The 18,349-nt window shown below is 37.1% G+C and overlaps 1 protein-coding gene across 1 annotated transcript in view; it reads right to left on the reverse strand.

Moving 5' to 3' along the window:
* Positions 1 to 18,349, reverse strand: part of FAM98B (family with sequence similarity 98 member B) — a 40,896-nt gene that overhangs the window by 9,800 nt on the left and 12,747 nt on the right. Inside the window, exons 4-6 of the mRNA XM_036071070.2 lie at positions 14,987 to 15,165; positions 11,780 to 11,860; positions 11,080 to 11,196 (exon numbers count right to left, since the gene is read on the reverse strand). Coding sequence (XP_035926963.2) covers positions 11,080 to 11,196; positions 11,780 to 11,860; positions 14,987 to 15,165 — 377 coding nt within the window. The remainder of the gene's footprint in view (positions 1 to 11,079; positions 11,197 to 11,779; positions 11,861 to 14,986; positions 15,166 to 18,349) is intronic.

Raw genomic sequence — 18,349 nt, forward strand, 5'->3', positions numbered from 1 at the left:
TTCCACCCCACCCACACTCATGCGCACGCTCTCTGTCTCAAATAAATAAATAATCTTTAAAAAAAAATTCTATCATGGGCGCCTGGGTGGCTCAGTTGGTTAAGCGTCTGCATTCGGCTCAGGTCATGATCCCGGGGTCCTGGGATCGAGCCCAGCGGGGAGCCTGCTTCTCCCTCTCCCACTCCCTCTGCTTGTGTTCCCTCTCTCGCTGTGTCTCTATCAAATAAAATAAAATCTTAAAAAAAAGAAATTCTATCAGATTAAACTGGAGACCCAATACATAAGCCAGCTCTATTAACGTTTCCAGAGGTCAATAAAATTGGTATCTCCCATACATCTGAACTTTATTCCATTTCTTGAGGCCCCCAATCATGTCATCTATTTCTTTGGTAACTCATAGCTCTTAGAGTATCTGCGTTTCTTGCATACAATAGTCACTCCAGTGACATGGACACACATACACATCTCTGGAGTTTATCCTGGTGCACGTGGAGACTACAAACAGGCTTACCCCATCTGAGAAGCTAATTAGGTATTGTGGATACAGAGATCTTCTAAAAATATTCTATACCTGATCATATAGGGTACTGAAATGCTCATCCAGAACCAGGTACATCATAATGCTTGACACATATGAGGTGCTAAATAAATGTTTATTGAAAGAAAATACATGAATGACAGTCTACAACTCTGCCTTATAGCTATTCTATTACCATGCTAAAAAAATGTTTTCTCAGAGGAGGGTTCAGATAGTGGCATAAAAGGATCCTGAAACTCACCTCCTCCCCTGGTCAAAACAAATACACAGCTACATGTGGAATAATTTCCTCAGAAAAAGTCCTGAAAACTGAATGAACAGAGCCTCCACAAGGAGGAACTAAGAGGCAGCATCAAGAGGAGTAGGAATGGCAGAGACCTCCTCTCACCAAAGGAAAAAAAAAAAAAAGAAAAAAAACACACCAGGCACAGCAATCCACAGTTGGGAAAGAATCTCAAAAAGATGGAATTTCTCCCTGAGGAGTGAAGGGTTAGAGCTCAACACCAGGCACTCCAAGCCTTATATCCTGCACAAAAGAGATAAGCCCCCCAAAAGTCAGACTTTGAAAACAGAGATTACATCCAGGAAAATCACAGAGCTACAGGTAACAGAAAACTTGTCCTTAAAGGGCTCACAGAACCCAGTGATAAAATACAGGTTGGAAAAGTACCCAGACCATGGGTAAAGGTGTCCACTTACTAGTCCTTACTTTAAATGTTAATGAAATAAATTCTCCACTCAAAACACACAGGATGGCTGAACAGATAAAAGAACAAGACCCATTTATATGCTGCCTACAAGAGACTCATCACTTCAGATCTAAAGATACACACATACTGAAAAGTAAATGGAATAAAAAAAAGGTATTACAGTCAAATGGAAATGGAAAGAAAGCCGGATACCCATACTTATATCAGACAAAACAGACTTTAAAACAAAGACCAGGGGCGCCTGGGTGGCTCAGCCACAGCATCTGCCTTCAGCTCAGGTCATGATCCCGGGGTCCTAGGATTAAGCCCCATATCAGGCTCCCTGCTCAGCAAGGAGCCTGCTTCTCCTCTCAAATAAATAAATAAAAAATCTTAAAAACAAAACAAAAACAAAGACCATAACAAAAGATAAACAGGGGTATTACATAACGAAAAGGGGGGCAATCCAACAAGAGGATATAACATTTGTTAATATTTATGTACCCAACAAAGGAGCACCTAGATATATATAAGCAAATATAACAGACATAAAAGGAGAAGTTGAGAGCAAATACAGTAAAATAGTGGGGGACTTTAACACACCACTTACAACTATGGATAAATCATCCAAACAGAAAAATCAACAAGGAAACATTGGCCTTAAACAACACATTAGACCAAATGGACTTAAAAAAATATACATAGAATATTCCATACAAAAGCAGCAGAATACACATTCTTTTCAAAGGTATGTGGAACATTCCCCAGGACAGAACAGATGTTAGGCCACAAAACAAGTATCAATAAATTTAAGAAGACTGAAATAATACCATGCATCTCTTCCAGCAACACAGCACCAAACCAGAAATCAATTACAAGAAGAAAACTGGAAAAAACAAACATGTGGAAACCAAGCAACATGTATTAAATAACCAGTGAGTCAATGAAGAAATGAAAGAGAAAATTAAAAAATTATGAGATGATGAAAATGGAAACACAACATTCCAAAATCTGTGGGATACAAAAAAGCAGTTCTAAGAAGGAAGTCCATAGCAATACAGGCTTACCTCAAAAAACAAGAGAAACCTCAAATATTCTACACCTAAAGGAACTAGAAAAAAGAAGAACAAAGCCCAAAGTTAACAGAAGGAAGGAAATCATAAAGATCAGAACAGAAATAAATGCACTAGAGACTAAAAAATAAATAAATAAAAAGACTAATGAAACAATGAACTGATTCTTTGAAGATAAACAAAATTGATAAACCTTTAGCCAGACTCATCTGGAAAAAAAGAAAGAGCCCAAACAGAATTAGAAATGAAAGAGAAGTTATAATCAATAGTACCGAAATATAAAGTACCATAACAGACTATTATTGAACAATTACATGCCAATAAATTGGACAACTTAGAAGAAACTAATAAATTCCTAGAAACATGCAATCTTCCAAGACTGAATCATGAAGAAATAGAAAATATGAATACACTGAGTATTAGCAATGAAATTGAATCAGTCATCAAGAAACTCCCAACAAAAAAAAGTCCAGGACCAGACAGTTTCACAGGTAAGTTCTACCAAACACTTAAAGAATTAAAAGCTATTCTTCTCAAATTATTCCATAAAACTGAAGAGGATGGAATGCTTCCATACTCATTTTTAAAGGCCACCATTACCTTGAAACCAGACAAGGACACTAACAAAAAATTACAGGCCAATATCCCTGATAAACATAGACACAAAACTCCTCAACAAATGATTAGCAAAAGGAATTCAACAATACATTAAAAATACATAATCAAGTGGGATTTATTCTACAGATGCAAGACAGTTTAACATCTGCAAATCAAACATGATATACCACATTAATGAAATGAAAGATAAAAATCGTATAATTGATCATCTCAATAGATGCAGAAAAACATCTAAAAAATTCAACATCCATTAACGATAAAAACTCTCAACAAAGTGGGTAACGTACCTCAACATAATAAAAGCCATATATGACAAACCCATTGTAAACATCACACTCAACAGTGAAAAGCTGAAAGTTTTTCCTCTAAGATCAGGAACAAAACAAGGATGCCTAATTCTTGCCACTGTTATTCAACATAGTACTGGAAGTCCTAGCCACGGGTATTAGGCAAAGGGAATAAAAAAGAAAGCATCCAAACTGAAAAGAAGAAGCAAAACTGCCATTACATGTAGATGACATGATATTATATACAGAAAACCCTAAGGACTCTACCAAAAAAACCTATTAAAACCAATAAATGAATTCAGTAAAGTTGCAGAATACAAAATTAATATACAGAAATCTGTTTTGTTTCTAAATACTAATAACAAACTATCTGAAAGAGTCTATTAAGAAAATAATTCCACTTACAACTGCATAAAAACAAAACAAAACAAAACTTAGGAATAAATTTACCAAGGAGGGGAAAGACCTGTACAATGAAAATTACAAGACAGTGATGAAAGAAACTGAAGACAACACAAATAAATGGAAAGATATACTATGCTCAAGGGTTAGAAGAATTAATATTGTTAAAATGTCCATACTACCCAAAGCAATTTACAGATTCAATGCAATCTCTATAAAAACACCAATGGCATTTTTCACAGAACCAGAACACTACTACTAAAATAATACCAAAATTCATATGCAACCAGAAAAGATACCAAACAGCAAAAGCAACTGTGAGAAAGAACAAAGCTGGACGTATCACATTCCCTGATTATAAACTATACACAAGCTATAGAAATCAAAACAGTAAGGGACCAGCACAAAAACGAGACACATAGATCACCTTAACACAATAGAGAGCCCAGAAATAAACCCATGTTTGTATGGTCAATTAACATACAACAAAGGAGGCAAGAATATACAATGGGGAAAGGACGGTCTTTTCAATAAATGGTGCTGGGAAAACTGGGCAGCTATATGCACAAGAATGAACCTGGACTATCTTCTTACATCATGCCCAAAAATAAACTCAAAATGGATTAAAGACTTAAAATAAGAACTGAAACGATAAAATTCCTAGAAGAAAACAGTAAGCTATTTGGCATCAGTGTTAGCAGTATTTTTTTTGGATCTCTCTCCTCAGGCAAGGACAGCAAAAGCAAAAAAATAAATAAATAAACAAATGAGACAACATCACACAAGAAAGCTTTTGCACAGCAAGGAAAACGAACAAAACTAAACAGCAACCTACTGAATGTGAGAAGTTATTTGCAAATGATGTTACTGATAAAGGTTTAACATCCAAAAGATGTTAGATATAAAGATACAAAAGATATAAAGAACTCATACAACTCAGTATCCAAAAAAATTAGATTAAAAAATGGTCAGAGGCCAGCAGGAGAAGAGAAATAATAAAGATCAGAGCAGAAATCAATGAAATAGAAACCAAAAGAACAGTAGAACAGATCAACGAAACTAGGAGCTGGTTCTTTGAAAGAATTAACAAGATTGATAAACCCCTGGCCAGACTTATCAAAAAGAAAAGAGAAATGACCCAAATCAACAAAATCATGAATGAAAGAGGAGAAATCACAACCAACACCAAAGAAATACAAACAATTATAAGAACATATTATGAGCAACTCTATGCCAGCAAATTAGATAACCTGGAAGAAATGGAGGCATTCCTAGAGATGTATCAACTACCAAAACTGAACCAGGAAGAAACAGAAAACCTGAACAGACCTATAACCACTAAGGAAATTGAAGCAGTCATCAAAAATCTCCCAAAACACAAAAGCCCAGGGCCAGATGGCTTCCCAGGGGAATTCTACCAAACATTTCAAGAAGAATTAATACCTATTCTTCTGAAACTGTTCCAAAAAATAGAAATGGAAGGAAAACTTCCAAACTCATTTTATGAGGCCAGCATTACCTTGATCCCAAAACCAGACAAAGACCCCATCAAAAAGGAGAATTATAGACCAATATCCCTGTTGAACATGGATGCAAAAATTCTCACCAAAATACTAGCCAATAGGATCCAACAGTACATTAAAAGGATTATTCACCACGACCAAGTCAGATTTATCCCTGGGCTGCAAGGTTGGTTCAACATCCGCAAATCAATCAACGTGATACAATACATTAACAAAAGAAAGAACAAGAATCATATGATCCTCTCAATAGATGCAGAAAAAGCATTTGACAAAGTACAGCATCCTTTCTTGATCAAAACTCTTCAGAGTATAGGGATAGAGGGTACATACCTCAATATCATAAAAGCCATCTATGAAAAACCTACAGCGAATATCATTCTCAATGGGGAAAAACTGAGAGCTTTCCCCCTAAGGTCAGGAACGCGGCAGGGATGTCCACTATCACCACTGCTATTCAACATAGTATTGGAAGTCCTAGCCACAGCAATCAGACAACAAAGAGAAATAAAAGGCATCCAAATCGGCAAAGAAGAAGTCAAACTCTCACTCTTTGCAGATGATAGGATACTTTATGTGGAAAATCCCAAAGACTCCACCCCAAAACTGCTAGAACTCATACAGGAATTCAGTAAAGTGGCAGGATATAAAATCAATGCACAGAAGTCAGTGGCATTCCTATACACCAACAACAAGTCAGAAGAAAGAGAAATTAAGGAGTCGATCCCATTTACAATTGCACCCAAAACCATAAGATACCTAGGAATAAATCTAACCAAAGAGGCAAAGGATCTGTACTCAGAAAACTATAAAATACTCATGAAAGAAATTGAGGAAGACACAAAGAGATGGAAAAACGTTCCATGCTCATGGATTGGAAGAAAAAATATTGTGAAGATGTCAATCCTACCTAGAGCAATCTACACATTCAATGCAATCCCCATCAAAATACCATCCACTTTTTTCAAAGAAATGGAACAAATAATCCTAAAATTTGTATGGAACCAGAAAAGACCCCGCATAGTCAGAGGAATGTTGAAAAAGAAAAGCAAAGCTGGCGGCATCACAATTCCGGACTTCCAGCTCTACTACAAAGCTGTCATCATCAAGACAGTATGGTACTGGCACAAAAACAGACACATAGATCAATGGAACAGAATAGAGAGCCCAGAAATGGACCCTCAACTCTATGGTCAACTAATCTTTGACAAAGCAGGAAAGAATGTCCAATGGAAAAAAGACAGTCTCTTCAACAAATGGTGTTGGGAAAATTGGACAGCCACATGCAGAAGAATGAAACTGGACCATTTCCTTACACCACACACAAAAATAGACTCCAAATGGTTGAAAGACCTCAATGTGAGACAGGAGTCCATCAAAATCCTAAAGGAGAACACAGGCAGCAACCTCTTCGACCTCAGCCGCAGCGACTTCTTCCTAGAAACATCGCCAAAGGCAAGGGAAGCAAGGGCAAAAATGAACTATTGGGACTTCATCAAGATAAAAAGCTTTTGCAAAGCAAAGGAAACAGTCAACAAAACCAAAAGACAACTGACAGAATGGGAGAAGATATTTGCAAATGACATATCAGATAAAGGGCTAGTATCCAAAATCTATAAAGAACCCATCAAACTCAACATCAAAAGAACAAAGAATCCAATCAAGAAATGGGCAGAAGACATGAACAGACATTTTTCCAAAGAAGACATCCAAATGGCCAACAGACACATGAAAAAGTGTTCAATATCGCTCGGCATCAGGGAAATCCAAATCAAAACCTCAATGAGATACCACCTCACACCAGTCAGAATGGCTAAAATTAACAAGTCAGGAAATGACAGATGTTGGCGGGAATGCGGAGAAAGGGGAACCCTCCTACACTGTTGGTGGGAATGCAAGCTGGTGCAGCCACTCTGGAAAACAGTATGGAGGTTCCTCAAAAAGTTGAAAATAGAGCTACCATATGATCCAGCAATTGCACTACTGGGTATTTACCCCAAAGATACAAAAGTAGGGACCCGAAAGGGTACGTGCACCCCGATGTTTATAGCAGCAATGTCCACAATAGCCAAACTGTGGAAAGAGCCAAGATGTCCATCAACAGATGAATGGATAAAGAAGGTGTGGTATATATATACAATGGAATATTATGCAGCCATCCAAAGGAATAAGATCTTGCCATTTGCAACGACGTGGATGGAACTGGAGGGTATTATGCTGAGCGAAATAAGTCAAACAGAGAAAGACATGTATCATATGACCTCACTGATATGAGGAATTCTTAATCTCAGGAAACAAACTGAGGGTTGCTGGAGTGGGGGGTGGGGTGGGAGGGATGGGGTGACTGCGTGATGGACACTGGGGAGGGTATGTGCTCTGGTAAGCGCTGTGAATTGTGCAAGACTGTTGAATCTCAGATCTGTACCTCTGAAACAAATAATGCAATATATGTTAAGAAAGAAAAAAAGAAGAATGTAGCAGGAGGGGAAGAATGAAGGGGGGGAAATCAGAGGGGGAGAAGAACCATGAGAGACGATGGACTCTGAAAAACAAACTGAGGGTTCTAGAGGGGAGGGGGGTGGGAGGATGGGTTAGCCTGGTGATGGGTATTGAGGAGGGCACGTTCTGCATGGAGCACTGGGTGTTATGCACAAACAATGAATCATGGAACACTATATCTAAAACTAATGATGTAATGTATGGGGATTAACATAACAATAAAAAAATAATAATAAAATAAATAAACATATCTTAAAAAAATAAAAATTTTACCAACATTAAGTCAAAAAAAAAAAAAAAAAAAAAAATGGTCAGAGGACCTGAAAGACATTTTTCCAAAGACATACAGCCAACAGACACATGAAAAGATGTTCAACATCACTTATCAGGAAAATACAAATCAAAACCACAGTGAGATAACACCTCACACCTGTCAGAATGGCTATTATCAAAAACACAAGAAACAACAAGCGTTGGCAAGGATATGGAGAAAAGGGAACCCTCATGCACTGTTGGTCGAAACATAACATAAATGGTGCAGGCACTGTGGAAAACAGTATGCAGGATCCTTAAAAAATTAAAAATAGGACTACCATATGATCCAGCAATACCACTTCTGGGTATTTACCCAAAGAAAAGAAAAACACTAATTTGAAAAAATATATGCACCCCTATGTTCAATGTAGCATCATTTACAATAGCCAAGATATGGAAGTAACCTAACATCTCAGTGGACACTGACAGAGAATGGATAAAAAAGATGTGGGGAGGTTGTCTGTGTGTATACATACCCATATACATAACTAATGGAATATTATTCAGCTATAAAAAAGAATGAAGTCTTGCCATTTGTAACAACCAGGATGGATCTTGAGGGCATAATGCTAAGTGAATTAAGCCACACAAAGAGAAATACCGTATGATTTCACTTATATGTAAAATCCAAAAAGCAAACACAGAGCTTTTCAGTGTCTTGCTCTTAAGTATGAACAACCAAGAACCATCCTGCATTTGAAGAAAACCACCACAAGAAAAAAACTAAGAAAAACCAACAAAAAATTACCCTGGAGGAAACAGAGATAATTAAAGACAAAAATTTTTTTTTAATTTTTCATCTTTACTTAAGAAGATAATACATCCATAAAAAAAGAAAAAAAATATGAAAAAGGGAAAACTGAAAAAACAAAAAGACTCCCTGGAAATTAAACAATGATGGCAGAAACAAAAATTCAATACCAAGAACAAAATAAAATTGAGGACATTTCTAAGAAAGTATATCAAAAAAAGAAAAGAGATGGAAAAAGAGAAAAAATAAAGCAACTTAAGCAGTTCTGATCTATCCAGGATGTCCAAAATCTGACTAACAAGAATTTCAGAAAGAGAAAACAAAGAAAACAAAAGGGAAGAAATTAAAGAAAAATATAAAGGCTGAGTCTGCAGATTCAAAGGTCCACTTAGTGTTTAGCACAATAAATGGAAAAAGACCCATACCAACACTTACTATGAAATTTCAGAACTCCAAGGCTAGAGAAAAGAGCCCAAAAGCTTCCAAAGAAAAATAAAAAGTCATCTAAAAGGACACAGAATATCAGGTTTCTCACCAGCAGCACCAAATGCTAGAAAACAATACCTTCAGTATTCTTTTTTTTTTTTTTTCCTTAGGGGAAAATATTTTCAACCTAAATTTTTATATTTACTCACACAATCAAATGTGGCAGAATAAACATATATTCAGAATGCAAGGATTCAGAAAAATCACCTCCTATGCACCCTTGTTAGGAAGTTATTTATGGATTTACTATAGCAAAATGAGAGAATAAACAATGAAAAAGGTGGCCACAGGATCCAGGAAATAGTGGAATAGCCAAGGACAGCCATGCAAAAAGCTCATGATTGCAACAGGAGAATACTATCTTTTGGGAGGGAAAGTATACAGAAAATGGAGAACTCATTAGAATACTTGATTTTAAAAAGTATATTCAGAAAGAAAAAAGCAGCAGCAGCATATAATAGAGAAATACAATCCAAGAAAAAACAAAATCCAGTATTAGGAAGATGACACCCGAAGATGTCCATATCCCAATCCCTGAAACCTGTGAATATCTTACCTTGCAGATGTAGGTGTGATTAATTCAAGGATCTTCAGAAGGAAAAATTATCCTGTATTATCCAGGTGGGCCCAGCATAATCATAGGAATACTTAGACAAAGGTGTTGTGAAAATAAAAGCAGAGAGAGAGAACGGAAGATCTTACACTACTGGTTTTGAAGATAAGAGGATGAAGTCAAGAGTCAAGGTACACAGGTGGCATTTGGAAGCTAGGAAATACCAAGGAAACAGATTCTCCCCTGAAGCATCTGGGAGGAATGCTAACTTAACCTTGCTAAGAGTTCTGATCTCCAGAACTGTAAGAGAATAAATGTTTATTATTTAAGCCACTAAGTGTACACTAATTTGTTACAGCAGCCATAGGAAACCAATACAAGACATCACATGGAGACAGAGACCACATAAGAACCAAGAAGACAACCAAAGCACCCCAGCAATCAGCAGAACCCAGACGTATGAGACAACCACCTTGAATATTCCAGCCTAGTCCAAGCACCAGCTGAATGAAGCTGCATTAGTGACTCTAGCTGATACAACATGGGGCAGAAGATCTGCCAAGTCAATATAAAAAATGTAATGATGATGATGATGATGATGATGATGTTGTGATGATACCTGAGAGTAAGAGGCACCAGATTTACCCTCCTACCTGAAACAACTAGCAAAGTGGACAACCCATATGAACCAATGATTTTCAGACACTGGACACCAAAGAGCACAAAACAGCAATCCCTGAAACGGAAGAAGCAAATGTGGTGAGCCCTGTTAATTGTCCCAGCTTACTGTCTGGAGAGTGTCTAGACTATGATGCAGAGTGGAGCAGGGTACCCAGATAAAGCCTGGTACAGATTAAAAGCATAAAATGGGAATGATGGGAGACAACTCTCTAGGACTGTGTGAAGAGATTCATTGTTTTGGAATGCCTTCCTGCCCTCCAACGTCCTCTTCTACTAGAACACAGTCCACAGCCTTAGGACACTTTTAAGAAGACTTGTTCTGGTTCAGTACTACCTGTACTTACTCCAATATTCTGCTTTCTTGACCAGTTGCTCATTATATCTATCTCACTGCCTCATATGATGTCCTTTTCTTTATGCATATCATTGCATAAATCACAACATTTAGGAGTTTAAAATAAATGTGAAAGATTTGGAGAGAAATTAAGATATCTGCAGATGGAATTTACAAGACTAGGATCATTATATAAGACCAGTAGTTGGCCTGGGCACATGCTTCAGACGGAATGTAAGTGCAAATGTGGCAGTTATACAAGAACAAACAAGAGAGCCTGAAGAGCTGTCACAGAGTACCACCTACAGGACACAAATGGGAAAACAGTCTTACCTTTGCTCTATCAGACCAACCAAAGGACTGCACGGTCACATCTAACCGTTTCATTAGCATCCGCCGGCGGCACTCATATTCACAAGAAAGAGCATCATTGATTCTTTCCAGTTGTTCCTAAAGAATTCAGAAACAAAAATCATAAACTTTACACTCTTTCTGACATAGCCCAGAAAAGAAATTTGAAAACTATAGTCAATACTTGCTACCGATTCAAAAGATACTGTATTTGATGACCACTTTCTGATCCCACAAGACTTTATGGGAAAATTTTCTAAATAATAAAGAGTATCTGATAGAACATTTATGATATTCAGAAGACAGTAAACATATGAATTAAACTCTTACATTGGGAGAGTTTACCTCATCTTCAATGAAGCATGTTAAGTAAAACATCTACTTTGCTAAGTGGTCTGGACCAGTAAGGAAAGAAAATACCCCAAATTTCTACCTTGCTGACCCTGAGCTACTCTCCTTTTCAAATCACAACTATGCTAACATATTGAGTGCTATACATACTCTTGGCCAGGTACTGTTAAAACTAATTAATAATCTGAAGAAATGTTAGGACCTATTACTCTAGGGTATCAATCCATTTTAATTCTCCAAAATAATAAACACATGCTACCCATTGTAAAATTAGGTGTCCACTAGTAAAATTAAGCCATATTCACTAATCTAATAAAGGGAGGGAATTTACCGCCTGTTCCAGATTTAAGTCAATTTTCAGCAGTGGTTTTCCCACATGATTTTTCTGGACTTTCGAGAGAATATCTTTCACCTAAAAGTAAATACAGAAGATTGTGAAAATGTATATCCCTAATTTAAAATTATCTTATTCCATCTTAAAATGTTTTGAATGCCAAAAAATAAATGAAATGTTAAAGTGAAATAACTGAAATTCACCTTCACATACCAAGAAAGACTATCACCACAGAGTATCTTTTTCAAAGAAGCATTAGTCATATTAATTCAAACTACCTTCTTTTCCTTCTTTTCCAGAATAAGAAATAATATACACAGACGACTACAAGAGTAGCTTCTAAAAGGTTATACTATGAGAATCTGTATGGTCTTATGTGAAATAATTTCGGGAATTTCTCCTTGAAATGGCATACTCTTATGCACACTCTTGTGCACAGTACAACTCTAATTAGGCATTCTGGTTTCATGGTTCAGCAAGACAACCTAGGAGAGCAAGCCCTCTAAATTATAGTCACCACATACACGTTTCGTTACTTCTGCAAAGCAACACTTTTATTTTAGTGAACATAATATTAGTCATTTGTTTTTGCTTTAGCAATTTCAGCCATTCCAATAACTGTAACTTATCCTGAAGAAAATGACTGAAAAATGATAGCCTAGGTTGGGCTCACCCTCCTATCTGAAGTAACTTTCATTATCCAACGAAACAATTTCAAAACCAAATGGCCTATCTATAGTTTCTTAGTTATAAGATAACTAGGGAAAATAATCAAGAGATTTTGAGGCATACGAAGCTTATTTAATGTTAGGGGCACTCTTTAAGAAAAAGAATTAAAAATTGTGAACACAAAATTAGCTTAGAAATGTGGTGGTGATGGCGACTGACTGTAAATGGGCATAAGGTTTTTTTTGAGGGTGATGGAAATGTTCTAAAATTCTATTTGGATGATGGTTGTACCTCTAAATACACTACACATAGCTTAAAATACTAAAATTTATCTACTTTAAATGAATGAATTTGATATGTAAACTGTATCTTCAGAAAGCTATTTTTTAAAAATTAGCTTAGAAAGAACTTGTACAAATGAGGGGCCCCAAAGCTTAAGCTTTATTAGCTTCACAGCAAATATGCCTGTACAATGATCCAATTCTTACATATTGCAAAGAATTATTTTCTTAAGATAGTCAACTTCTGTAGATTTCCCAACTATTGTAAATACCTCCTACTTTGATCATTTCATATATTACCATTTGTAACTGCTCACTCAAGTAGGATTCTGAATGCATACTTAATAGTTTCTTACACATAATCACATTCAGCTCCATTCCCAGGATTTCAACACTGGACTACAGTTAAGTTTGAGAATTAAGCACAAATAGAGAGGGAGTTAAGAGCACAGACTCTGGAGGTTGCCTGTGTTCAAACCTCAGGTCTACCACTACTACTCAGAAATGTGCCTGTCCCATTTATTAAATCTTTCCTCATATGGCTATTGTAGAGAATAGTAGTAACTACCTCATTATATGTAATGTGAGAACTAAATGAGTTATTATATATAAACATTTAGAACAGTACATGCTGGGGGCGCCTGGGTGGCTCAGTCGTTACGCGTTTGCCTTCGGCTCAGGTCATGATCCCAGGGTCCTGGGATCGAGCCCCACGTCGGGCTCCCTGCTCCACGGGAAGCCTGATTCTCCCTCTCCCACTCCCCCTGCTTGTGTTCCTGCTCTCGCTGTCTCTCTCTCTCTGTCAAATAAATAAAATCTTAAAAAAAAAAAACAGTAAGTGCTGTATGTTTGTCATTAATATTACTATAATTACATTAGATTCACATTTGAACAGCTTCAAGTTAGAAAATAATTTTCTTCCCCAATGGTGACAAAGTGTATTCAGGACACATCACATGTACAATAAGGAAATTTTTGCTTTTGATAGGAACTGAATGGGGAAAAAAATCTTTTTAAGTAAATATTTGGCCACAATGGCCAAGTAATAACTATCTTATAATTAACCTGCCAGCATTTGAACACGGCATTATGGCCTACTTCAAGTAGGGAAACGAGAGGTTTGGGGATATTTTTAATACTGAGACCCATAAAAGGGATAAGCCTCTTTGGAATCAACATGTAGAAGCACTGGAAGATTAGAAAGAGCCTAGAAAAGGGCGCCTGGGTGGCTCAGTCAGTTAAGAAAGAGCCTAGAAATCTGTCTCAATTTGAAATTATCCCAGACATTTTAGCCAATTCCAGATCATTCTTAATCCAAACAAAAAGAGAAAATAAGCACTGAAGATTAACTTGTTAATTCCAGAACAATGTTTTTGAGCGATTCACAGCGTTATTCTTCGGTCTAAAGGTTTCACAAAAAAGAAAATGTTTTTAAAATTGTGTTTTCATCTTAATGATACCAAAATTCTCATGTTCGATGAAGACAAATGTATTTTTCAGTTCATAAATTATCAAAGCAGAAGTATTTTATTCAAGGATTTAGTATAACACAGCATATCTAAAAATGGAGTTTTAGTACCTATCTTGAGAGTGTGAATGTTCTTTTCCTTTAAAATAAATCCTGTATTATTCCCCTAGAGGACTCCTAGAAACTAGGTTGGAATTTGGTGTGCAAGAGTAGCATTCTCTCTAATATGTGGCTCAACGGGGAAGAAGGGTGTTTAATAACTGAAGAGAAAAATTTCAAAAAGTTTAAGGTACAGAGTTTGTGGTTGTTTTTAACTGTATCAGGGAACTCATTCATTCATTCTCTATACAACAACACTTACTGAACACCTATCCACCAGAAACTGTGCTTGCTCACTGCCAAAGACAACCACATTACAATTCTATTAACAATATTTTTTTTAATGTAGTTTGCCTTTGACTTTGGAGGATTACTCTACTTCTTTCATTATACTACGATACAACTTTATTTAGGAAAGGGATCCTTCAACTTGCAAAGTGATTTCTATCACAGAAAACTCTCAAAAGGCCTAAGGGCCCTCACTCATTAAGATCTGATTCCTGAATATTAGCTATAGGCAAATTAAGTCACATGCATATTAATTCAAAATCCAGAATTTGGTTTACAGAAGATACACTTCTCCTGAAATGGAATATATCTTAAAAGAAATATTTTCATTTTTAATACATTTACATGTTAGCATTTAATTCCATTTTTGGGAAATGAAAAATAAAACAAATACAATACCTTTGATTCCACTTGGTTTAGCATAAGCGGAATGTCAGAAGTTGCTGACTTGGGTACACCAAGAGTATCACAGATAGCTTGAACTTCCTGATAAATTTCACTGTTTTTATCTAATTGAGAATTTTTACGTTTCTTGTTCTGCAGTATCTGTAAAGCTTGAAGCTCTGTACTTAAAAATACTATAATAAAAAAAGGGAAAAACATAATGTTAAAATATACAAGAACTACTTAAAAATCCCACTTCTAGGTATATATCCAAAGGAACTGAAATCAGGATCTCAAAGAGATTTATACTGCCATGTCCTCTGCAGTACTGTTCACAACAGCCAAGAGAGGGAAAAAACCTAAGTGCCCTTCAATAGATGAATAAAGAAAATGTGGTATATACACAGAATGTAATATTATTCAGCCTTAAAAAAAAGGAAATCCAGCCACTTGTGACCACATGGATGAACCTGGAGGACACTATGCAAAGTGAAGTAAGCCAAACACAGAAGGACAAATACTATGTGATATCACTTTTATGAGGAACCTAACACAGTCCAACTCATAAAGCAGAGGAGAATGGTGGTTGCCAGGGGATAGGGGAGGGGGAAAACTGGAAGTTATCAAACATAAATTTTTACAAAACTGGTGATCCGTTTTAATAAGGTTTTAAAATCAGAGGGACCTTGGCATAGTACTCATAAGCAAAGTCTGATACATTTTGGTCAGTGATCTCAGGGTCTTGAGGTCAAGGCCCGAGTCAGGCTCCCCCACTTAACGGGGAGTCTGCTTCTCCCCCTCTTCCTCTCCCTCTGTCCCTCTTCCTGCGTTCGCTTTCTCTCTCTCTGAAATAAATAAAATCTTTAAAAAATATTTGCTAAGGCGTAGATCATTATGTTAAGTGTTCTTATCACAAAACAAATAATAAAGAGGGCAGGAGGAAACCTTTTTAAAGAGATCATGCCTACTGCAGAATTTAAAGTCCGGTAGGAGAGACCCACCAGTAAATCAATAATTTAAGAATGCAGAATGTGTAAAACTGAAAATATTCCCCCTCATATGCATAGAGTGCTCAACTCAGGGGAGAATGTACAGCTTTAACTGATCTATAAGCTGATAGAGCAATATGAATAGCCATTGGCCTTCAGGATAGACCACCTCAGGCTGTTCACAAGTCCCTCTACCATCATTTCATTTAATCCTTTCAACAGCCATATATAAGAAAATTACTCAAAACTCTTACATGGTTACAGTTTTGTTTTAAATTAACTTTCACTATAGTAGTTAAAATACTGGATTTTTGTTGTTGTTGTTTAAAGTTATGCACACACACTACAAACACTCCACAACATAGTGGTTTCAACTTCAGCTGAGAACTATCTGAGAAAACTTTAAAAGTACAGACTTACCTTGTTTTATTGCACTTCATTTTACTACACTTCACAGACAATTGCATTTTTTACAAATTGGAAGGTCTGTGGCAAGCCTGTGTCGAGCAAGTCTATCAGTGCCATTTTCCCAACGTTTGCTCACTTCCTGTCTCTGTGTCCCATTTTGGTAATTCTTGAAGGGGATTAAAAATGCTATTCCAGTGAACACACAAATAAGAAACTGAAACAGCCTTACTGCTGATATGGAGAAAGTCTGAGTGGTCTGAGCAGAAGATCAAACCAGCCACAACATTCCTTAAACCAATCTAATCCAGAGCAAGGCCCTAATGCTCTTCAATTCTATGAAGGGTGACAAAGGTGAGGAATCTTTTTTTTTTTTTTTAAAGATTTTGTTTATTTATTTAGAGAGACAGAGATAGTGACAGATAGAGAGAGAGAACATGAGCGGGAAGGGGAGGAAGAAGCAGGCTCCCCACTGAGCAGGGAGCCCGATGCGGGACTCAATCCCAGGACTGCGGGATCATGACCTGAGCCAAAGGCAGACGCTTAACCGACTGAGCCACCCAGGTGCCCCAAAGGTGAGGAATCTGCAGAAGAAAAGTTTGAAGCTAGCAGAGGTTCATGAGGTTTAAGTAAGGAAAGAAGCTGTCTCCACAGCATAAAAGTACAAGGTGAAGCAACAAGTGTGATATAGAAGTTGCAGCAAGTTATCCAGAAGAGCCAGCTAAGATAAGTAATGAAGGTGGCTATACTGAACCGCAGATTTTCAATGCAGATGAAACAGCCTACGAATGGAAGAAAATGCCATCTAGGACCTCTCACACTCAGAGACAAACCAATGCCTAGCTTCAAAGCTTCAAAGGGCAGGCTGGCCCTTTTTTTTAGGGGCTATTGCAGTTGGGGACTCTAAGTTGAAGCTAATGCTCATTTACCCTTGTAAAAAATCCTGGAACACTCAAGAACTTTGCTACACTACACCTCCTCTGCATGTGCTCTATAAATGGAACAACAAAGCCTGGGTGACAGTACATCTGTTTACAGCATGGTTTATTGACTATTTTAAATCCACTACTGAGACCCACTACTCAGAAAAAAAGATTCCTTTCAAAATAGGACTGCTCATTGACAATGCACCCAAGGGCTCTCACGGAAATGTACAATGGGATTAATGTTGTTTTCGTGCCTGCTAACCCAATATCCATTCTGCAGCCCATGGATCAAGGAGTAATTTCGACTTTCAAGTCTTATTATTTGAGAAATATAATCCCTAAGGCTATTGCTGCCATAGATAATGACTCCCCTGGTGGATCTGGGCAAAGTCAATTGAAAACCTTCTGAAGCGAATTCACCATTCTAGATGCCATTAAGAACATCCTTGATTCATGGGTAGAGATCAAAATACCAAAAGGAATTCGGGAGAAGCTGACTCCGACCCTCATGGATGCCTTTGAGGGGTCCAAGACTTCAGTGGAGGAAATAACTGCAGATGTGGTGGGAAGAGCAAGAGAACTAGAAGTAAAGCTGAAGATGTGACTGAATTGCTACAATCTCATGACAAAACTTAACAGATGAGGAGTTGCTTCTTATGGATAAAATGATTTCTTGAGATGGAACCTACTCATGGTGAAATATTGTGAAGATTGTTGAAACTACAACAAAGGATTTATAATATTCCATAAACTTAGTTGATAAAGCAGCAGTAGGGTTTGAGAGTATAAACCCCAGTTTTGAAAGAAGTTCTTCTGTGGGTAAAATGTCATCAAATAGCGTCACATGCTACAGAGAAATCATTTATAAAAGAGTCGACTGATGTGGCAAACTTCACTGCTGCCTTATTTTAAGCAACTGCCACAGCCACCCAACCCTCAGCAACCACCACCGCCCTGATCAGTCAGCGGCCATTAGCACAGAGGCAGGACCCTCTACCAGCCAAAGATTACAACTTACTAAAAGCTCAATGATAGCTAGTATTTTTTTTAGCAATAAG

The sequence above is a fragment of the Halichoerus grypus genome, chromosome 8 (assembly GCF_964656455.1).
Source record: "Halichoerus grypus chromosome 8, mHalGry1.hap1.1, whole genome shotgun sequence".
Lineage (NCBI taxonomy): Eukaryota > Metazoa > Chordata > Mammalia > Carnivora > Phocidae > Halichoerus > Halichoerus grypus.